General features: G+C 50.9%; 8 protein-coding genes across 9 annotated transcripts; 3 read left to right on the top strand and 5 right to left on the bottom strand.

The window, feature by feature from the left end:
- Window positions 1–31: 31 nt before the first annotated feature.
- PV06_10205 (uncharacterized protein) lies at window positions 32–2395 on the top strand. Its single transcript, XM_016411734.1, has 6 exons — window positions 32–1107; window positions 1169–1635; window positions 1708–1768; window positions 1825–2020; window positions 2073–2151; window positions 2202–2395. The coding sequence occupies exons 1-6, from the start codon at window positions 688–690 to the stop codon at window positions 2326–2328; spliced, it is 1350 nt and encodes a 449-aa protein (XP_016257775.1). The 5' UTR covers window positions 32–687; the 3' UTR covers window positions 2329–2395.
- Window positions 2396–2591: 196 nt separating this feature from the next.
- On the top strand, window positions 2592–5011 carry PV06_10204 (uncharacterized protein). Its single transcript, XM_016411733.1, has one exon. The coding sequence runs from the start codon at window positions 2952–2954 to the stop codon at window positions 4818–4820; it is 1869 nt and encodes a 622-aa protein (XP_016257774.1). The 5' UTR covers window positions 2592–2951; the 3' UTR covers window positions 4821–5011.
- Window positions 5012–5191: 180 nt separating this feature from the next.
- PV06_10203 (uncharacterized protein) lies at window positions 5192–7303 on the top strand. The gene has a single exon (XM_016411732.1). It carries the CDS (start codon window positions 5340–5342, stop codon window positions 7080–7082), a length of 1743 nt encoding a protein of 580 aa, XP_016257773.1. The 5' UTR covers window positions 5192–5339; the 3' UTR covers window positions 7083–7303.
- Window positions 7304–7438: 135 nt separating this feature from the next.
- On the bottom strand, window positions 7439–9403 carry PV06_10202 (uncharacterized protein; the record flags this gene model as incomplete). Its single annotated transcript, XM_016411731.1, has 1 exon — window positions 7439–9403. The coding sequence occupies one exon, from the start codon at window positions 9401–9403 to the stop codon at window positions 7652–7654; it is 1752 nt and encodes a 583-aa protein (XP_016257772.1). The 3' UTR covers window positions 7439–7651.
- Window positions 9404–9704: 301 nt separating this feature from the next.
- PV06_10201 (uncharacterized protein) lies at window positions 9705–12084 on the bottom strand (the record flags this gene model as incomplete). Its single annotated transcript, XM_016411730.1, has 6 exons — window positions 9705–10185; window positions 10326–11245; window positions 11299–11386; window positions 11447–11540; window positions 11594–11840; window positions 11920–12084. 6 exons carry the CDS (start codon window positions 12082–12084, stop codon window positions 9705–9707), a joined length of 1995 nt encoding a protein of 664 aa, XP_016257771.1.
- A 357-nt stretch (window positions 12085–12441) lies between these two features.
- Window positions 12442–14663, bottom strand: PV06_10200. 2 transcript variants are annotated; one of them, XM_016411729.1, is made up of 3 exons: window positions 14130–14663; window positions 13767–14033; window positions 12442–13648 (listed from the first exon to the last, which is right to left on the bottom strand). In XM_016411729.1, the coding sequence occupies exons 2-3, from the start codon at window positions 13883–13885 to the stop codon at window positions 12469–12471; spliced, it is 1299 nt and encodes a 432-aa protein (XP_016257770.1). In that variant the 5' UTR covers window positions 13886–14033; window positions 14130–14663; the 3' UTR covers window positions 12442–12468. The 2 variants fall into 2 exon arrangements, with proteins under 2 accessions (XP_016257770.1, XP_016257769.1); XM_016411728.1 differs by having other exon boundaries at window positions 13814–14033.
- Window positions 14664–14990: 327 nt separating this feature from the next.
- Window positions 14991–17430, bottom strand: PV06_10199 (uncharacterized protein; the record flags this gene model as incomplete). Its single annotated transcript, XM_016411727.1, has 9 exons — window positions 14991–15468; window positions 15564–15745; window positions 15798–15902; window positions 15957–16068; window positions 16125–16348; window positions 16401–16475; window positions 16525–16768; window positions 16824–16963; window positions 17018–17430. The coding sequence occupies 9 exons, from the start codon at window positions 17428–17430 to the stop codon at window positions 15398–15400; spliced, it is 1566 nt and encodes a 521-aa protein (XP_016257768.1). The 3' UTR covers window positions 14991–15397.
- A 1334-nt stretch (window positions 17431–18764) lies between these two features.
- PV06_10198 (non-histone chromosomal protein 6) lies at window positions 18765–20324 on the bottom strand. The gene is made up of 5 exons (XM_016411726.1): window positions 20140–20324; window positions 19465–19576; window positions 19321–19416; window positions 19142–19263; window positions 18765–19088 (listed from the first exon to the last, which is right to left on the bottom strand). The coding sequence occupies exons 2-5, from the start codon at window positions 19520–19522 to the stop codon at window positions 19059–19061; spliced, it is 306 nt and encodes a 101-aa protein (XP_016257767.1). The 5' UTR covers window positions 19523–19576; window positions 20140–20324; the 3' UTR covers window positions 18765–19058.
- Between the last annotated feature and the right edge of the window lie 607 nt (window positions 20325–20931).

Raw genomic sequence — 20931 nt, 5'->3', positions numbered from 1 at the left:
GAAGTTCAAATGACGAAAATTGGTCTCAGCAATTGGAGTATTTTTTGCTACACCAAAAGACGATCTGACTGCTGCACATGTATGTGTTGTTCCACAGTCGAAGTCGTGAACTCATCGGCTGGTGTTGGACAATAGGAGTTCGCCAATCTACCAGTCAATCTCTCTGGTACGCCATGCTGTCTCTGGACTCCGTCGTACATTTTATTCCATGCTCCAGGAACCAAGACGCACGTCCTAGGAAAGATACCCACCCCCCACGCAGACACGCGAAGAGCATACAGCTGCTCCAGACCGCGGGAGATGTCGCTAGGCAAGCATTCGAGGTCCATACATGATCCTACATAGTCCCATCAGAAATACAAATGAGGCGGTTACCAAAGGGAAGCCCAAAAACATCCGATGGTACGTTAGCCGCCATACGGCGGATAATGCACCCTTCAATCGGCTTGCAACCACAAGGCATCTGCGGGCACGATACCAGCCGATGGCTCGATCTCCTTCATCATGTGGGATTATTTTTATTGATAAGGCGGCTTCTTGAGATCCAGAATTGGTTTTTAAATAATCTCGAGAGCCAACTATTTGGTCTATTCCATCTCACCTTTCACGATACGAAGAAGCGTTGAGATCACTCTTGATCCCAAACCCATCACACCAGGTCAAAGTATTCCTGAACCTCATATCAACATGGGCTCTATTTCAGAATCATGGCGCAGACTTTCTGTCGGAATTTGTGGCGGCGGTATAGGTGGCATGTCGGCTGCCATCGCTCTTCGTCGGTCTGGCCATGATGTTACCATTTATGAGAAGCACGACTTTGCTGGAGAAGTAGGCGCCTCGGTATCCTGTGCGGCAAATGGCACACGGTGGCTTCACGAATGGAATGTGGATGTCGCCAAAGGAGACCCGGTTGTGCTCAAGAAGCTCATCAACCGCGACTGGAAAACCGGCGAGCCCGTGAGTGTGTATGATCTGGATGACTACGAGGAACGATGGGGCTATGTGTACAACATGTTCCACCGGCAGTATATGCACTCAATGCTAAAAGATACTGCCCTACAAGAACAAGGAGAGGGTGTGCCGGCAATCTTGAAGGTCAATCATTCCGTAAGTTCAATATTTGTTATACGTATTGTATGGACACAAGCACTGATCCCATTATATCCAGTGTGAAGATATCAACCTTGAGACAGGAACGATCACGTTTCGCAATGGTGTTACTGCACGACATGATCTGATCATTGGCGCGGATGGTATTGGCTCGGTCGTCCGCGGGATCATTGGAGTTCAGCCTGAGAAGACTCCGTCGGAACAAAGTTGTTTACATGCAAACGTTACAACGGAAGAGGCTGTGAAACTTGGATTTGTCGATTACTCACAGGACAGTGCTTTGGAGTACTGGGGTGGTCAAGAGGGCAAATGGGACAAGATCGTACTGTCTCCCTGTAACGGCGGCAAATTATTGTCGTACTACTGCTTCTTCCCTCGGGACAAGGGTGATTATTCCACTCAAACATGGGGTGGCGACGATCGGCCTGTCGAGGAGCTTTTGGCGCCATACCCCGAATTGGACTCGCATGTCCTGAATCATCTCAAGATTGGCAAAGAAATTCGGCCATGGCGGCTGTGGGTACAGTATGTGATGTCGATGATCCGCTCTTTCTCGCTGACGACATGTTGTGGTGCATCCTGCTGACTGGGATGTAGCAACCCCTATCCCTACATCCACAAGAACATGGTGTGTCTGTTGGGAGATGCTGGACATCCGGTATGTCGCCCAATCTCCGGAGATGAGCATAGATCAGTGAAGCTGACTGGATACAGATGATGCCTCACCAGTCGCAGGGTGCCTGCATGGGCATTGAAGATGCCGCAGCACTCGGGATTCTTTTTAGCAAGAAATTCTTCAGAGGAGACATTTATGAAGCACTCGCGGTCTATGACCAGATACGATTGCCACGAGCAACGAGGGTACAGGCCGCTGCTGCAAAGGCTGCGTACAATATTAATGAGCGAATTGGTAAGATGGCGCGTTCCACTCAACAGGAAGATGTCGACTAATCTCGATCAAGGTTTCTCGAATAACAAAAACATTGCAACGTACAAGGTGGAAGATGAAAAGAAGAAACTGACGATAGAAGAGATGAACTCGTATGTACTCTTTGCAATCTTTCAGACTCACTGATTAACTATGGTGGCAGATACGATATGTACCAGGATATTGAGGAAAAGCTGGCTGCGAGGCGAGGCGAGAAGTACCAAGGGAAATGGATGGACGGATTGCCGATTGGTTTGGAACTGCCGAATGGTGTAGTTATCGGCGCATGAACTGGTGTATGTTGTTATTGTTGTTGTTTCTATGAGTAGATGTCTGTACTCCGTACCCAATACTGGCTTGGGGTCTATTGTGAGGATCCGGGAGGAAAGTTCTTCCGCATCCGTCGTGAAAATCCCCCGGATGCCGCGCACGTGATGAGCAAATCCGGGGGGATTCGCTGGATTCGCTGGCTGCGGCGATCGAATTGAATGGCATGAAATTAATTTTCCCAGATTTTAAAGGAGCTGACACAACCTTCTCAACCCGCGTCAAACTGCAAGACTATTCTTTCACCCTTATTATCCTTGTGGATTCTATCCTTATATTGTATCGAGTACCTCGTACTGCTCATCGCCCTATATTCACCGTCAATGGGTCGAACTGCCGTCAATATTTCACTAACTGTCTTGCGCTCTCCTGCCGTTTGCTCCCTGGTTGCGGCTTCCCATGTGATTGAATCTCCCACTGCAATCATCTCCGACGCCTGCAGGCTGCCCTGGCTACTGGCGCAAGGTCCGTCCTGAACAAGGGCGGACGGTAAACACGCGGAGCGAGTCGAAGATATATCAGTGAGGCTCCAAACAATAGCCTTACGGACAACAGAATTGCAACTCAACAGAAATAATCAGGAAATATGAGCATTCGCCATACTGAAATAGCCATGGACAAATACCAAGATGCGGATAGGGGCATTGGTTCGACTGCAGACATTTCTACAAAGCTGGAAGATGCGTTGAATTCGCTCGCGCTTGGAAACAACGCCCCCGACAACGAGCCAGAAATCACTCCTATTCGCACAAAGAGCCCTCCGATCACTCCCAGAAAGGCCACTTCGAACCATCGAGGCCCAGACAGTCCTCTGGGTGGAATAGAAACCCCACGAGGAAGACAAGAGATCAAGGGAAGCACCATCCTTTCTACAACCGCCGCCAAGAGGAAGAAAAAGAAGAACAAGACAAGAACCTCGGAAGCATCACAGGCCCTCAGCACTGTAAGAGGCTTCACTCCTCTTGATTCGGGCGCCGAGGATTCGGATGTCTCGGTGAACAGTCCTCGGGTTTTGTCACCCATCCCACGGCTACCTGCGTTGGCTGGTGCCAGCCCCGGCCTGAGGCCACAGTCGCCCGGAATCAGCAGTCTCAAAGCACAGCTTGACGCCTTGAATTCAAGAAGCCAGAGCCGATCTACATCCTGTGCCCGTAATAATCAGGACTCCGAAGCAAACAGCAGCGCGGCCAGTGCGGCATCGGATACTCAAACCGACGAGACACCCGAAGAAATTGTCAGTTACAATGTCCAAATCGACCAAGATTTCATCAGCCAGTCTCTGGCTGACACCGAGCCTGCGTCCGCATCCCCCATCGCCATGGATGCAGATCAACGCGCCACATCTCTGATCGCACGCAAAATGACTGCGGCGGACTTCACCCCCATCCGATGTTTGGGAGATGGCGCATTTGGAACAGTTCTCCTTGTGAGACAAAATGCAACTGGACGCCTCTTCGCGCAGAAACAACTCACTAAGGCGTTCCTCAAGATTCACAAGAAACGCATCGAGTCGACCAGGTCAGAGCGTACCATCCTCGAATTGGTCAATCGTCATCCCTTCATCGTCAACCTCTATTACGCCTTCCAGGACCATGAGAAGCTCTACCTGATCCTCGAGTACGCTTCCGGTGGTGAACTCTTCCGTCACTTGGAGTTGGAGAAGTTCTTTAGCGAGGATGTGGCATCTTTCTACATTGCTGAAATTGTTCTGGCACTGGATTACCTCCACAACACTGTCGGAGTCATCTATCGCGATCTCAAACCAGAGAACTGCCTCTTGAATGCCGAAGGTCATCTTCTTCTCACCGACTTTGGCCTCAGCAAAGTAGCCGTCCCTGACCCAAGCACTCCGGGCGGCAGTCGATGTAACAGCCTGGGTGTGGGGACTATCGAATACATGGCGCCTGAGATCATCCGAGGCTGGGATGAATCCGATTGGGGTCCGGGTTACGGCAAAGCTTGCGACTGGTGGTCGCTGGGTGCCATGGCGTGTGATTTGATGACGGGGAAACCACCCTTTGGCGGTGGAAACTGGACCAAGATTCAACAGAACATCATGCATCAAAAATTGAATCTTCCTTACTTTCTGTCGCCGGATGCCAAAGATCTTCTCACCAGGCTCATGCGCAAGGAACCCAAGAAGCGACTTGGAGTTGGCCCCAGCGATATCAACGTTATCAAAAAGCATCGCTTCTTCCGGAAGATCGACTGGAAGAAATTAGAGGCACGGGAATTGGAACCACCCATTAAACCATTGGTCACCAACCCGGAATTGGCTGAGAACTTTTCAAAGGAGTTTACTCTGCGAGAGGTAGATGCCGTTCCTCTTCCACACAACAGGACATTGAGCAAGTCTGATCCCTTTGGAGGATTCAGCTATGTTGCAAGCCACAGTCTACTTGAGGAATCGATGCTGTCGGAGTTGGATGAAGCCATCGTCGATGATGAATTTTAGACTGTTAGACGAGGGTTGAATGGGGTTTGCTATAGAGTATGTGATAGAGGCTCACTACTACTGCAGGTTATCGCGGCGTTTCAACCGGGGTTTTATTTATAGATGTTTTGATTAATTCAAGAACATTCCGCATGGGTTATTGGGAGTACAAGCATCCATAGATGAGATCTAGATTTTGCATGGTTAAGGACCGATATCTACAATTCTTGTGAACATTTGCACAGGTACGAATACGAATAAGAATAAGAATACGAAGATGGTCTTTTGGGCGGTGATGTCACGTGCTCTTGTCTGCCAAAGTTCCTTACATTAGTACCTTCTGCCTTTCTTGTCTCTTATTAACTAAACAAACAGCTGCCTGAGTATTGAATCAAATTCACCTGTCTTTCTCTTACTTCTGCCCTTGCAATGTTTCGTCTTTCTCCATCTCATCTTCGTTCCTGCGCAACCTCACTCCATCACATGAAACCTGACTAGAACTTCTTTCGTCGTCCTACGCGGACGTCCCATCCATCCATCATGCCTTCCATACGCATTCTAGACCTCAATGTCGAGATCCTCGCGGACATCTTTCAAATCGTGAACGATGAATCACCACGAACCACCTCGGCCATCGCTCAAGTCAACAAGACCTTCAACTTTGCAGTCGAACTGGTACGGTATCGACGAGAGACTCTCAAGTGGAGCAGTGGCCTCGTGAAGTTTGTCGATGACTTCGATCGACCTGTAGAGCTCTTGTCACCAGATCGGCTGCGCGGACTACGACATCTGACCATCTCCAAGGGCGATTTTCCTTTTGAAGACATCCACGATGGCCCGGCGACGACTCACTTGATCGAGTTGCTGGATGCCACCTCCAACCTCAAGTCACTGACCTACAAAACCGGAAATTACCCTCCAAGCGATCTCATCCGTGCGATACAGAAGAGACATCCACGGACCGATCTCAAAGTCTACATCGACGCAGAGGAAGCTTCACAAATCTGCGAGTCCCAGTCTCTCTGTCTGGCACAATCCCGCGTGACTGAATTTACAATGGAGATCCCCAAGACCTATCTGGGAAGGGACAATCGCCACCAGGAGTTCGAGCACATGATCTCTACTGCGAAGCATTTGAGGTCTGCCAGTCTCACTTCGTTCAACATTCACACATCACGGATGAGAAAGTGGCAAGCCGGAACAGATTCGACATCAGGCAGGAAGCGCAACACTTCACTTCGTCAATTTTGTCTCGATGGTTGGCCTGTCTCGGCAGACACGCTGGAGTACTGGTCTCAGTTCATAGACTTGTCGCGCCTAGAGACACTCTCATGTACCCGAGGTCCTTTGCACACTTCGTATTTCATCAAGGCAGCCGAGATCCTACGAAATCTAAAATCTGTCAGTCTCAACCTCAGCCCTTTTACATGTTCCGACGAGACTGCCAACGCAGTGGAACAGTACATTGGCACATGTCCTCCTTTGACAACACTGAGTCTATGGTCTTGGATGGGCAAGGTCAGACTCGAAACCATCCTCAGCCATCATGGTCCTACTTTGCAGGATCTACAACTGCATGTTCGAGAAGAGGAAATCATGCCGGATGGTCAGCCGCAGCCATTGCCGATCGAGAAGCTCAAGGCCATTCGCATGTCATGCCCCAAGCTCTCCAGGTTCACGTTTGATGTGAAACGCGTGTCGAAGTATCTTGCATGGAACGAGTACAAGGAGATTTTTGACGAGGTCAAGCTGTTCAACCTGAATTACTTGCAAGTCTACATGGATTGCGGATTGATGTACATGGTGAACAGAGTGCGTACGCACAATGATGAGGAAGACGAGGAAGACGATCCTGATGTTGATGATTATGACGAAGACATGGACGGTCTCGGTGATGACGATCCCTCGCCTGACGGATGCGGTGGCTTGATGGACTCGGAAAGCCTCGAGACGATGGACCCGTCAGCAGAGTTTGACGTTTATGATCATATCTCAAGCCTCCATCCACCTGTCTCAACCAAGAGAATTCCACCATTCGTCCATCAGGTCTGGAAGCACGTGTTTGGAGATCGGATCACGGGTGACGGAGTATTGGATGTCAAGTTTGGTGAATGGGAACGAAAAGTCGCAGTTGGAGCGTTTCGATATGACGGTGAACCTCAGAAGGATTTAAGGGTTTGGTGTCATGCAGAACCACATCCGAGAGATGACAAGAAAGGACAAAGTGAAGTGGTCTTGAAATGTTGTCAAGGACTTCATTTGGCAAAATGCAGTACCGGTTGAGGTGTCGACCATTGATCATTGATCATTGACCCTTGGCGTCATGGCGAGAAGAAACAAAAACACAAGGTGTTGGTATGATAAGGGGACAAAGAGAATCGGTTCCTACTTTCGGAAGAATCCAACAAGAATTCAAACGACTTGCGAAAATCACATTGGCACTGGACGGATGGTGTTTCGGATTTGGGGTTGGCCAACAAAATGCATCCTGGGGCGTCGACAAGGGCATTGTTCCCACCAGATCGAGTGCTGATCAGGTTGAATTAGACATTGCACGGCGTTTCCCCCCTCTTTTGTCAGGACAGTCAAACAGATAGAGCTAGAATGAATACGAAACCATGAATTTTCTTCATCTAGGCGGGAGTTCGTGCGGATTGACGAGGAGAGACGCAACGATGTAGAATCTTCATCAAAACGTTTCCAAACCGGTTTCCTGGTTAAGTCTTGAAAGGTATCATCATGTGTCAAAAGTTCCATGACCAAACAATGGATGCCGACATTAATACGGACATGACGAGAAAGTGCCCAATATCACACAGTCATCACACGCGTCAAACGGTAAAAGAACGACATCACAACGCACCCAAAACAAACAGCAGCGCCACGGCCATCATCACCACGACCGACGCCTCTTGCACCCAAGTCGAGTGCCTAGCGGCTGAAGAATGAAGCGGTGAAGAAGGAGTAGTAGTAGTAGTGGCCGTATTCATCGCGTCGCCACGACTTTGGTCTCCCTCATCGTCGTCGTGATCACCAGATCCCAGGTGTGTAATCGTGGAAGAACCGTTGTCGGTGTCGGTGTCGGTGTTGTTGATGGTGGTGGTGCTAGAATTCGACCAAGCGACGGGTGCGATGGTCAGTGTCAATGTCACCGTGGTTTCTGGCCTTGTAGTTGAACCGGGTGAACCGGTGGTGACCACTGCTGCCGTTTTGGCCGCTGCCGTCGTCATCGGAAAAGAAATTGGAAACGAATAAGGTTGATGATATTGATGACCACCACCACCTCCTCCTCCTCCTCCTCCTCCTCCTCGATCATCCGCAGAAACAGAAGAGTACCATTTTTGTACATCATTTGCGAGTGAAGAAATTGATTCGGTACATGGGATTGTCAGTGTAGTTGTCGTCGTTGGAAATTCACCACTTTTGTCGATATCCCCAAATTCATCCCGACTTTTACCGTCTGACCGTGATTGTCCTTCTTCCACCACCACCAACACCCCCGTGGAAGTCACCAGACCAGCAGGATACCCTGCCAGAGCAACAACTTTGGTGGTCATAGGAACGGTAGGACTAGGTTGGTCGGTACAACATCCACAACGTAACAAAACAATCGTCGTGGTAAGGACGGTGATTGTCGGAGTCGGAGATGTGTCACAGATTGTGGTGTAAATGGTTGATATCGTAGTCGGTGTCGAGGTCCAGGTACTCAAAGTTGAAACGAGGGCGGACGTTGACGTCAAAGTCAATATCCCACTATCGATGTGTGTTCGTCCTGTTGTTACTGATGAACTCACGATTGTGAGAGTACCGGTTTGGGCCTGTGTGCTTGATGATATACCTGGTGGTCCTGATGTCGACAAACCACCCGTACCGACAGACGTCGTCATCGTCGTCATTGCAGAAGAACTAGATGATGTGTCGACACCATCACCACCCCCACCGGCGAAAGTATTATTATAAGTGGTGATCAAAACTATAGTATTGTTATCACCACCACCACCTTCCGGAATCTGTCGTTTTCCAAATCGAAAGCGACCAGACATAGATAACTGCGCGATACCACCGCAGTGTTGAGTGTCATCACCCGGACAGGGTGTGTCACACGCCGAGTCCGGATAAGTGACAAAATCTTGTCGAGGTGGTGATCCAGAGTACAGGGAACAAAAACATCGTGTGTCGTAAATCCCGGCATAGTCGAATCCAGCACAGTCCGATATACATTTTTGAATCGACATGGTGTCCGAAACGTCACTCAAGATGAAAGAGTCGGCGAATGGAGAATCCGGTATGGGACCGAGACACCCCGCGTATTCAAACGTTGAGACTTTGGTTGGTTCTGCGAATGATTGACTCGTTGTTGTCGTTGTTGTTGTGGTCATGGTAGTCGTCGTTGTCATTTCCACAATTCCTGAAGATGATGACCCAGTAACAGGTATGGTCACGACGGAGGAGCGAGACTGTATGAAAGTCGTAAATGACTGTGGTGGTGGAGGAAGAGATACAGATGTGGTCGTCGTGGTCGGCTGCGGTAGCTTCGACGTCGTGCTACTCTCATCAGAGGATACTCTGGTCGAAGGTTGTGATTTTACCGGGGAAGGAGTCATTGATGAGAACTGTTGTGACGACTGGGATGGGGTACTTGGCGAAGTGGATAACACTGTAGGTGAAGACGTGATCACAGTAACACTGGTCGATGGTACGACAACCGTGGTCCCTGACGTGGGATGTGAACTCGGGGATTGTGATGAGAATGGACTTGATGTCGATATACCCGCAAAACTCGAAGACTGTGGCGGTGAGTTAGATTGTGTAGTCGTCGATGATATCGGACGTTGACTTGTCACTGAAGATTGGCCCCGTACGGTACTGCTGGTGCTAGAACGGACAGTCGTCTGCCCTATCACGCTAGTAGAAGATTGGGCTGGATTCATAGTAGATGAGGACGGCGCAACAAACACCGTCGTCGTCGTTGAGCTCATTACCACCACTGGAGTCGTACTGGATTGCGTAAGCCTTGTCGTTGTCGAGCTGAGTACCATGGCCGATGTCGTGCTTGATTGTGAAGGCTGTATCACCGTAGTCGAAGTCTGAATTGCTGTTGTCGGCTGAACTATGGTTGTAGAACGTAAACCCGATATCGAAGTGGTTATCGAATTCGAAGACGAAAGTACCTGTGTTGATAGACTCCCGATAGTCGCAGTGGAACTCGTGGCCAACGGTTGAGTTGATGAAGTACTGACCGCTACCGATGCCGTCGTGGATGACTGTGACAGTACAGTTGTGGTCGACGACGATGACGATGTCGCTAGTGATGCCGATGAGGTCGATGTTGTTGGGCTGATCGAGACGCTCGACATCGAACTTGATGAAGAAGATGTATCTCCACCTGCCCCCGAAGAAGTCGTACTCGTTGCACCACCACCGTCACCTCCCATGCCAACACCGTCAGTATAAGAAGATAACGGAGTTTCGCTGATCAGGACAAAACTTGTACTTGTCGTGCCGCCACCCGACAAAGGAACATACGTGTTCGGGGTCGGGGTGGTCTGCACGTACGAAGTACTACTGCTGGTTAACGTCTGACTTCTCGGATCATCCGTCACCTGTGGGTAGGCGTAATAGATCAGCCGAGCACCGTTGTACGCTGCGTTGGCAGGTTGAGCGTAACAATCCTTTTTCCAGTAACAAGCCTTGCTGCTGAATTGATACGTGACGGCGGCACAGTAGTTGGCGGAAATGTTGGCGTTCCAGTAGCTGCACCCTGCGATACAGTCTTCGAAGGAATTGACCTGGAATCCCGAGTACGGCGCACCAATATCGTGACCTCCAGGGTTGACGCCACACTCAATCTCGTAACTGAAAGCACCCAACTGGACGACGGTGAAGTTGTACCCTGGGCACAGTGCCGTGGTGGGTGTCGGTGTCGGTGTAGATCCCGTCGTGGTGCTGATCGTCGAGGTCGGTTGCAAGCTGGCAATGTACGGAGAAGAAGAGGTCGCGCTGGAACCGGAGTCGACAAGTTGGTACACTCTCACCGAATTGATGCTCCAGTAAGCATTCTGAAAGGCTCCAGGTTGGCCAGCCACGTATGCATTGCAAGTCGCATATCCCGTAGAAGCCGCACAGGAGTTTGTCGAAGAATTCCACACGGTCGAAGCTCCAGCATATTCGCCGCAAAAGGCATTGTTCATCACAATCTTGTGAGCCTGGAACTTCTGATCAATCTGGCAAGACCCTTGAAATTCAGCCGCCGGCAAACCCCATCCGGAAGGATTGGGAGTCTTGTTGGTGATGTCCGCTGGGATTGAGCCTCGAGGGAAGAACCATACGGCAATATAGTCGGACGTCCATTGCATGGCATAGACACCACCGCCACCAGTGTTGAAGTTCGTGCCATAACTCTGACTGCGTCTGTCACTTATACTGCAACCGACATTGTAGTTTGGCTTATGTTCGCGTTAGGTCTTGTGCGTGGTGATCCTTGAAAAGTTGGCAAGACGGGCTGACTCACATAATAAGCACAGTTCGAGCTTTGAAGCTGTCCCGACATCAATCTGCTGTCTCCTGCAATCGTGCAATTTGGGGACCTACAAAGCCCAAGGGTCAGCACCGGTCATACTCTGACGCACCAGAACGGCTTCTCTTACGCATGTAGTGTCATCCCATTGTATGTATTCAAGTTTGCACCTTCCATGATGTCGATTTCGCCATTGTATGGCCAATTCGGGCCCAAAGTCCAGACTGTGTATACTCACTCAGAGTGGAACCACCACCGACACTGGGATAAGACTCACATGCCGGCCACGTCCCGCAGATCCCAGCGGGCGAGTGATTGAAATCCCCAATGAATAAGCCATGGGTCCATGACCGTTTGGTCGATATTCTCACGCTGGGTCTGCCTGCGCCGTTCGGGTTCCCGATGAGAGTCGTATAGTCTGAGCCGATATATGTCGGTTGCGAACTGCTGGAGTTGATCATACCAGCAAGTTGCGCCGATGAACGACTGTAGTACGTGACGAATCCACCTGTCGGATCTCCTCCCTAAGTGCATGTATGTCAGTCTTCTTTTTCTGGCACTCGTTTGCGAACTTCCCTCAAACAAAGCGACAAAGTTACAGACCGTAAAGAAATCCCAGCCATCGAAGAAATTTGTTCCTGAATATTCCGAGTCAAGTTGATAAACGGACCCAGTTTGAGCGAGTGCATGTTGGAAACACCAAAGAAAAAGGACAACAAGGACGCCGATGCCACCGTCGTTCTGCGACCGTAACGAATGAACAGCCATGGTCGGCAACAACCAAACAGACTCGTAGCCATGAAGAAAAACGCGCAGAAGACTTGTCTCGGTATATTCATGTCGAAGTTGGTGGTTGTGGTCCAAGAGGTCGGAGAATTCCAACGCGACGTGGTCAGGAATGTAAGAGGACCAAAACGCCATACAACAACATTGAGAGTAAGGAAAGGGGGTTGGTTCTTGGGTCCGATGAAAGGTCGCACCCACCAACGATTTCAAACCAGCATAATGAAGGTCAATAATGAATAGATCCATGACCTGAGCGATGATATCCGTTGAACGTGGTATCGAAACTTCATTGCACCGCAACAACGATAAACTCGAGGCTGCTCAAAAAAGGTTTGTCATGGCCACAGTGCTTGTCTACCAAGCATATCATTCTTTTACTTGCCTGATTTCCTCACTCAAAGTTCGTTGCGACGACCGTGAACTCTCGTCTCTCGTAACGTTTTCGTCATGATTCTTGTCATCATCTTTGCTCGTCCCGACGAGATCACCTTCTGTCGGGTTCTCTCGCTGTGATGACTGTAGCTGCGCTGGAAGATTTGTTTCTTCATCCTCCTTCACCACCTGCGGCTTCTCAGGAACCCCCTTCCGCATATTGTAACCTCCCCTCCATCCGACCCACCCTTTCTCATGCGGTCCTCTAGACAGACACACCAAAAGTGCAAAACTGACAAACCCGACGCTCGCACTCCCTGAAGCGATCCAACCACTTCTCGCGTACAGTCGATTTCCGACCGCCGTGCCGATAAGCTGGCCCACGAAGACACTGACCATGTACGCGGTGTTAACTCGATTCCTGGCCTTGGGGGCAACAGCATATATCGCCGTCCGGTTTGCGATCTGGCTCGTCTGCAAGCCGACGTCGATCCCGATGGCTTGTATGATGGGTCCCGCCACGGTAAACTCGCCCGTATACGTGCCCACCACCACGCCCGTCAGGCAGATCAACTCGCCTATGATGACCGAGAGCAGGGGCTGGTGTTTCTCCATGAAGGTCCTGGCAAACACAGGCGCCCACGTCATGCTCCCTATGCCGATCAGGGCGAACAAGCCGATGACGAGAGAGTTGTAATGATACGGAGACCCGGCGAGCAGAAAAGTGAGGGTGGTCCAGAAACTCGTAAACGTAGTGGCCGTGAAAAGACCGACCAGGCACGCTTGAACGAGCACGGGATACTTCGCGACGAGTTTCAGTATGTCCCAGAGCAGGAATGGATATTTCTTGACCACCTTCACATCCGGGTTCGTGGAAGGGTAATCCGGCATGAACAAATGCAGCAGGATGAGAATGATGTACTGCAAGGCGAACGAAATCCAGTATATATATCGCCAGCCGATGAACTGCGCGACCACGCCCGAAAGGAGCCGGGCGCAGAGCATGCCGAGCAGCATGCCCGACACGACCACAGACAAGGCGGACGCTCGACGGTGCGGAGGTGCCAACTCACCGACCAAGGGGAGCATCAATTGCGGAGTGACCGTGGTGACACTGGTGATGAACGTAATGGCTCCAAAGGCGGCAAAAGACTTGGTCACACAGAGTCCTATCCTGTAAATTTTGACACCAGCTGTCAGTTCTTGCCTTCTCGTCTCCAGCAGCGCGTTGGGTTGGGGGGAGGGGGGGCAATGGAGAGAACGTGTGATGATTCATTCACCACAATGCTAACAGTTTACGCAACATGGAGCGGAACATGTGGTGTGGTGGTTTGTTTACCATAACGTAGCGGTGAACCAGACCAGCCATAGTGTAAACGGTCTTCTCTTGAGCAGATCCCCCAAGGGACATATGAACAACAATCCTCCTGCGTACCCTGCCTGGGCGAGGGTGGGTATGTACGAGGCTTCTTCATCGGAGACGTGGAAATCGTCCGCCAGCAGGTTCAAGATGGGATGGTTGTAATAGAGGTTTGCGACCGTGAAGCAACCCGCGAAAGCTACACTCGGAGAATGTATGTCAGTGATTCGGTCAAAACTTGATCTTCGACCTGGCAGGGGCTGTCCATGTCGAAAAGGTCAAGGATAGGACTAACCAAACAACAGATTCAATCCCATGGAAAACTGAAATGGTGCTTCGGGGTCATATCGACATCGGGGTGGGACATAAGTCACACACGCCCACGCTTTCTGCCGCACGTTTCGTCCTTTTGGCTTTTGGCCATGCTTCTCCGTGTGGCCGCCGTCGTGTACATCGGGAGGATTTGGTGGTGATGGTGACGGTGACACCTGCGCCGTGTCATTGCCTTTCTCGTTGTCGGTCACGACAACCTCGGTGTCGTCGCCAGACTGTGACAGAGTCCGGGCCATCCTCGTGTACATTTATCTGTCTCGGTCTCTCTGGCCATCACAGTGAACAGGACGCGAAGAAGGAGGAGAAAGAAAAACATCCATGTCGGAATTCATTTTATCGGCATCCACGTCCCGAGTGGTAGAATGGATCGCTCTCCTACCACTTCGTACTCCCGTACATGGTGTACTAAAAAAGTCGAGATTTGGAGAAAGAGGGTCTATCTTTTGCCCGTGTAGATGGGAAGGGTAATTGAAAAGCCGGTCGGTATGGAATGACGCCAACGATAACGGAGTACGGAATATGGCCTGGTGAACAAGCCCTGATAGATACAACCTGTACTTATTGGAGCAGAAGAAATGATGGCCAATTCGATGGACATGATAGGCGGAAAGTGGCCGCTATTTCCCTTACAACATACTTGCATTTAGGGACGACGAGGGGAAATGAATCTTGTCCCCGGGAGTCGCCGATGGAGATGGTCGGGGTCTCTTGCCGATTAAACAGATCATCTTCATCAAGACAAGACTCATCTCTGCACGGATACTGTACTGTAGACTACTGAATACAATAAGTAGCACCAAAGAAAAAAAGAAATCCGATACACGTTGTTTACTCAAGTCAACAAGCCACCCGTAAAAACACGAAACCAAGAGTCTCGCCGCCGATCAACTCGCTGCTGCTGTAATCGCTGGCTCTGAATACTTGACGCAATCTTTGGGGGATAGAGACACAAAGCAATAACTAACTACCTCAGGTAGGTTCCCAGAATTGAAACTTGAGCTGAGAAGGGAGAAAAAGAAAATACGATGATAAGGAAAAAAGATGCACAGAGGGTATTCAAGGAACCCAAGCCTCGACGCATCGTGACGAGTCGAATAACACTTTTTCCCTGTCCTCGTTTTCGTCGTTATCGTCATCATCGTCGTCGTCGTCGTCATTCCGTAAGTGGTCATCAAGGTCATAAGTCATTGGTCGTACCGTAAATAAGTCATGGTGTTCTCAAAAAGGTGGTCACGGCGCCGCCCGTACGCCTCGATATTCGTCGCCAAAGTCTTCGATCGTCTTGACAAAGTCCTCCGCATCTACGCGCACACACAATGTCAGTCCGGTCTTACGCACCATCTCACCATGTCCGCAACCCATCATGGATACGCTGGAGGAGTTTCAATATCATTACCTGTGAGTAGTTCAAAATCCAAAAAATGTTCACCATTGGCAGCCATGTGAGGCACATATTCGGAAGAAAAGACATGTCGTTGAAGTTGGGCCAAGTATACTGTGTAACTGTTCTTGGACCACCGAAGCCAGGTGGGAGAAGTGACATGGTGAGTTATAAACGCTGTCCAGATGGGGCAGCTGCTGGGAACCTTAGCTTGCCATCGACGTGCTGGGTCACGTTTCATCCACTTACTGCTTCATATCACCGTCCAAGGCCGATGCCTCCAGTCGTATCGCATCAGTTGATTTGTCGCGATAAAGACGGAGGGCGTGCTTGAAGCCGCTATCTCGGATCGCCCTATCGAGGAGGTCAGCAACCCATAGCCAAATCCTGCACGCGCGAGCATCATACCCAGCGAAGTTGAGGGTTTCACCCTTCAACACGTGATCGAGACCATTGTTGACATGTCTCACGCCGTCGTGCGACCTCAGGGACAAGAAGGAGCAGTGAAAGATGACCAGCCCTAACGCATCTTATTAACCTATCCGGTATATGATCCGAGGTGGGGGGGATTCTCACATTCATACGAGGTAAACTTGAGACTTGCCCAGCAGGTACTCGGCGCCGTAACGGTGGGCCGACAGAGGTAGAGAAAAGGACCGGCTCGACGAATATGTAATTCACTGAGAGGCAGACATGACCATCGAACGCTGCGACGGCTTTCCGGCCATTCACATACAATCTTGCAACGGTAATCGCGAGGTCGCCAATATAACTTGACGCGGAGGCCGCCCGGGAATTTCCTGTTCGGCGTTAGGTCGTCACGACAGCACTTCATGTATCAAGGCCCCTCACATCTGTAGAATACGCTCGAACTCGGGATCTGGCAAACTGCGGCATTTGCCTGCGCTGTCTCCAAAGCACCGTGAACTATTTTGGACATCAATGACCAGGCATGACAGCCCTGTGTAGATCTTACATTTCGGGGTCATCTTCGAGTATGGTGGTTGGTAAATTATTGAATATGGTAGTGGCCCAATGTCCTATGTCTGCATCCACACTGGAGGCATGACTAGTGGTGGAAAACGTCGTGGTGGGAGATAAGGGAGGCGGACTCGGCACGGACACATTTTGGTAGGTTTCATAGCTGTCGTGGGAAGATGCTGGTGACATTGGTCGTGGGTTTTGGGGTCTGATCCGTTCGTGCGATTTTGGTTGGATTACTGTCCTCCGTCAGTACCTTTGCCAGGCGCGGGTTTTGACTTGGGCTGCAAGTACCGGTTCTCTGGACTGGAACCAGAGAGAGATTTGCAAAGGTTTCGGTGGGCGTGATCAATCGTCTATTGCTGCGTTGTAGGGACTGTAGGTCGTTGATTTCGTGGCGGAGGTCTTCGATTTCTCGGCGACTATAGGTTTGTCTGACCAAACAAAGGTTGAGCACAACATCACCGGATCACAAGTCACCGCCTTACCTTTTCAATACCCTGCATAGCCCAAAAGTGAATAATTTATAGGTCGACAGGCGCATGTCAAAGGTCTGCTTGCCCATGGTGTGACAGTACCGTGTAACTTCCTTCCAGGCGTTGCGATAGTCGAGCTTGGTGGCATCGGGTCGGATTTTGCCCAATATGTGCCAGACATCCTGAAGGGTAAAAGCAACACTGTGTTGGAGAAGGGTAAGATCGGTGGCGAAGACTCGAGTCACCTCACCTCCAGCGAGATCAATCTGGTCGTTGAGTTCGCGGAGAGCCCAGCTGAGGTCGTTCAGTCCCGTGATGGCCAGGGTGATGGGTTGCAGATGGTCCTGGTCAAATTTTCGCAGGCTGCTGAGGATCTCAGCAATGTCCAGCGCCCGTCCGGCCTCCTCGGCGAGTAGTAAATCCATGCATAACGTATGATGATTTTTCCACAATGTGAAAGATTGTGGAAGATGGAGATGTCCTCGATCAGGTGGGCATGGCACAAAACGGCGATGGCGGTGGTGAGGCTCTTTTGGCGGTTGAGCTGGCTGTGATCGAGACCAGACCAGCGCCGGCCCGTATTGGTGATCTCGAGAGAGAACGCGCGGAGACGACTTCTCATGCGGGTGGTTTGACGTGTCAAGCAGACAGCAGGCAAGGGCGAGGGTTGACGGCGCTGCTGCATGGACTAATTAGGCCCAAGACGACGCCGATTTGTCGCCGCGACGCCTGCACATGTAAAAGACTGCAACACAAAGCTCACCCACCGCTTCCCCGTCACGCTCTGTACCAGCTTTAAATGGCCCTGGCCCCCAAAAGGACAGAGTTTTCTGCCATTGAAACAGATTGGCGACCCGTGGTCGCTCCCAATGGTGGTGATGAATAAGAAACACGATAGCGTCATGCTGCGGGCAATTGCTGCCTAAGTCTGGACCCGGGCGTGGTCACTCGGGGGGCATCGATGGAAATGCTCCCCCCCGAAGAAGCGAACCCTCTGGGGAATGTCGACGTGTTCTGCCATCGGGACGAATGTCACCTCCCTCGGGCTGTGTCTCGTCCGTTGAAGCCTATAATGGTTCGTCGCGTGCCAGAAAGCGACTCACCGGTGGAAAGCGTGCGGTTTGAGTCGTGCGACGCATTTCTTGGTGTAATGCTCAGAGCTGGGCAGAGCAGTTCGGAGTAATACCGAGGCTGGGCCAACAGGTCTGCAGAGGTTGAGATTTGGAACACCCGGACGGTACGATCGAGGCTGGATCTATGAGGGCGAGAGGCGAAAGGAAGATCAGAGATGGCGTTGTTCCATAGAACATACGGAGTAGTCACACACACATATATATGTCCCAGCCCTGCGCCTGGTTGATGCCTGAGGCAAGGGTGACTGACCAGGCGGGCTACGGAGGGGGAACGAGCGGGCCAAAAGTGTGAAAAGGATTCATCAAGCGGCCGTCACACACCATCGCGTATTGTGTGGCATAAACAAGGCGGATCGAGTGACGAGATTCGACTGCTACAATCCTACTCCGTACTCCGTACACTTGAAAGTATCCGTCCTTTGCGTATCCACACGAGCATTCCATGGTACTGTACTCCGTATCAATCCATCCAGATCCTTGTCGCTGAGGCGCGTTCGAGTCGACGCGTCTATCGAGCTTCCCCAGCCTGTGGCGAGGCCCGAGTGACTGGTGAGAGGGATGGGTTGATCTGCCGCTGCATCGTTATCGTTCCGTGGGGAAGAGCAAGCCGAAGAAAAGAAAAGAGATCTATGAGAGACATTGCATTGCATGAAGAGCTAGTATACAGCAAGTAGCACGGTATGCTAAGTCACATTGTCGATGGTTGCAGTTCACTTTCATCACTGATTGATGATATTGTGTCGTGAACGTCGATGCGATTCCCCATCAGCTGCCTCTGAAAGCATGCCATTCCCGTTCCACATCGCAGACTCCGGAACCCCTGCCACCCAGCCCGATCGTTGGTAGTAAACACATAAACAGGATAAGGAAAAGAGACTAAACTCGTTCATCAACAGAGATCGGAATTGATGATTGGGCATCTAGTCTTCATCCTCGTCACTGCCAGCGGCCTGAGGAGGAGTCAGTATTTGTGCTTGTTGGGTTGGGATGCGACACCACTTACGTTGTACTTGGCCTTCTCGTCTTCGTATCGCTTCTTGTCAGTGGCCGCCTTCTTCTCGTATGGCTCACGCTGCTTCTCGCTGAGTGCCTTCCACTTGTCACCGAGGACTTTGCCGACCTGGCCTGTTCGGGGAGGTCAGTACGGGTGCTCTGCTCAATTCCCTGATGGAGGGAGCTTACCGAAGCTGATGCCGGGGTTTTCCTCGCGGACGTTCTCGCGCTGCTCGTTGGCGAAGAACATGTAGGCCGAGAGACCACGCTTGGGCGCGTTAGGGTCTGTGGCTGTCAGCTGGAGGTCTCAGGCCAAGGGGGTTGTTTACAAACCCTTCTTCTTCTTGTCACCTCTCGCCTTTGTCTTGGTCTTGGCTGCGGCCTTAGGCATCTTGATCGCGTGTGGATCAGAGAGTTTGGGAGAAAGTGTGGATGATACGGTTCACTTGTAGAAAGTCAGCGGATGGCTTCTGGTAGTCGTTGAGATCGCGAGTGGTTTGGAAGTAATTGAGAGTGGAAATGGAGGATCGGGTAATCAAGCAAAAGGGTGAGCCAGAGAGACAGGGCAGAGAGACAAGGCAGAGAGAGCGAAGGCGACGGACAAAGCCAACAAGAGTTTTGGGATGTCGGTGGTAGCGGTGTCGCTGCTGATGGCCATGCTTGCTATGCTTGCGCAGTTGGAAGGACGATTGAGATGGTTTGTGCCAAAAACGCGTCCTTTGACGCGCGATTCGAGATCGCCTGGCCGATTCCACTCACCCAGCAACAGAAAACGCGTCGGAAAGGTGAGGTGGAGTGCGTGGATTGTGGTGGTGGTGGTCACCGGTTGGCGACGCTGCAGCGTTGGCCATGGCGACGGCGACGACGAGGTCGGGTGAAGGTGCAAACAGGGTAGAATGATGACGGGAAGGGCATTTTCGACGGGAATTGAAACAGAGACGACGGGCGAAGAAGAGTGGTGGTGTGGTGCGAAAGGCGGGAAAATAGTAGAGAGGGCAAAGTACTTACAGTGTGTAGTGAGTGTGTCGCAGCGAAGGGTACTGCGCAAAAAATTGTATGGGAGGATTCTACAGTGAGAGAAGCTGGCGGTGTGTGGTAGTAGTAGTAGTAGTAGTAGTAGGGAAGTAGTAGGAGGAGAAATTGGGTGAGGGAGAGAGAGAGGGAGGCAGCAAAGAGGGAGGACGGGCGGGCAGCTGGACTGGGCTGGGCTGATGAGCTCTGCCCCCTTCAATAATCCTCCTCCCCCCCTCTTCCTCTCCCCCCTTCACCGGATCAATTGATCTGACTTGCCGCAATCACAACAACACAGGTTGCGTAGTGGGAGTGATCCTGATCATTTACTCGTTGATGGCCTTGTTAGTACGGATTGACTACTGTAAGGTATCCCCCGTAGTCTCTCTGTCATTATTCATTGTACTCCGTACAGTATGTGTGTCTTTTCCCTGTTCCCTCTTCCTTTTCCCTCTCTGTCTCTCTCTCTCTCTCTCACCTTGTTACTCCGTCTCAGTACACTCACACGACTATTAGCCTACATAGGTACATACTCCGTGCGCTGCTTACCTTTTGTTTACTCCCGTATGTGTGTCGATGCTTTTCTCCTTCCCATGCCTTGGCCTTTCTTTCCCCTTCTCCTCTTATCCTCCATCCTTTCCCAATGGTGCTCCGTATGGATATGTAAACAACCAATGATGACAATATCTCATCCTGCTCTACTTGGTAATTGGCAATCTCGTACTTCTACCACAATGTATAATTTCCAATGGGCACCTCTATGCGTATACCGTACTCGTTCATTCATAC

Source organism: Exophiala oligosperma (assembly GCF_000835515.1).
Source record: "Exophiala oligosperma strain CBS 72588 unplaced genomic scaffold supercont1.12, whole genome shotgun sequence".
Classification (NCBI taxonomy): domain Eukaryota; kingdom Fungi; phylum Ascomycota; class Eurotiomycetes; order Chaetothyriales; family Herpotrichiellaceae; genus Exophiala; species Exophiala oligosperma.
This window is presented reverse-complemented; position numbering and strand designations above follow the sequence as displayed.

What these genes read in the sequence shown, in the direction of transcription:
- PV06_10205 (XM_016411734.1), top strand. Translation starts at nt 688, where the DNA reads ATGGGCTCTATTTCAGAATCATGGCGCAGACTTTCTGTCGGAATTTGT. An exon ending in CAATATTAATGAGCGAATTG is followed by an intron (nt 2,021 to 2,072) that starts GTAAGATGGCGC and finishes ATCTCGATCAAG; the next exon opens with GTTTCTCGAATAACAAAAAC. An exon ending in ACGATAGAAGAGATGAACTC is followed by an intron (nt 2,152 to 2,201) that starts GTATGTACTCTT and finishes CTATGGTGGCAG; the next exon opens with ATACGATATGTACCAGGATA.
- PV06_10204 (XM_016411733.1), top strand. Translation starts at nt 2,952, where the DNA reads ATGAGCATTCGCCATACTGAAATAGCCATGGACAAATACCAAGATGCG.
- PV06_10203 (XM_016411732.1), top strand. Translation starts at nt 5,340, where the DNA reads ATGCCTTCCATACGCATTCTAGACCTCAATGTCGAGATCCTCGCGGAC.
- PV06_10200 (XM_016411728.1), bottom strand. Translation starts at nt 14,415, where the DNA reads ATGTACACGAGGATGGCCCGGACTCTGTCACAGTCTGGCGACGACACC. An exon ending in GGGATTGAATCTGTTGTTTG is followed by an intron (nt 14,034 to 14,129) that starts GTTAGTCCTATC and finishes CTCCGAGTGTAG; the next exon opens with CTTTCGCGGGTTGCTTCACG. An exon ending in TGGTTCACCGCTACGTTATG is followed by an intron (nt 13,649 to 13,813) that starts GTAAACAAACCA and finishes CAAAATTTACAG; the next exon opens with GATAGGACTCTGTGTGACCA.
- PV06_10198 (XM_016411726.1), bottom strand. Translation starts at nt 19,522, where the DNA reads ATGCCTAAGGCCGCAGCCAAGACCAAGACAAAGGCGAGAGGTGACAAG. An exon ending in AGGTGACAAGAAGAAGAAGG is followed by an intron (nt 19,417 to 19,464) that starts GTTTGTAAACAA and finishes TGACAGCCACAG; the next exon opens with ACCCTAACGCGCCCAAGCGT. An exon ending in ACGAGAAGGCCAAGTACAAC is followed by an intron (nt 19,089 to 19,141) that starts GTAAGTGGTGTC and finishes ACTCCTCCTCAG; the next exon opens with GCCGCTGGCAGTGACGAGGA.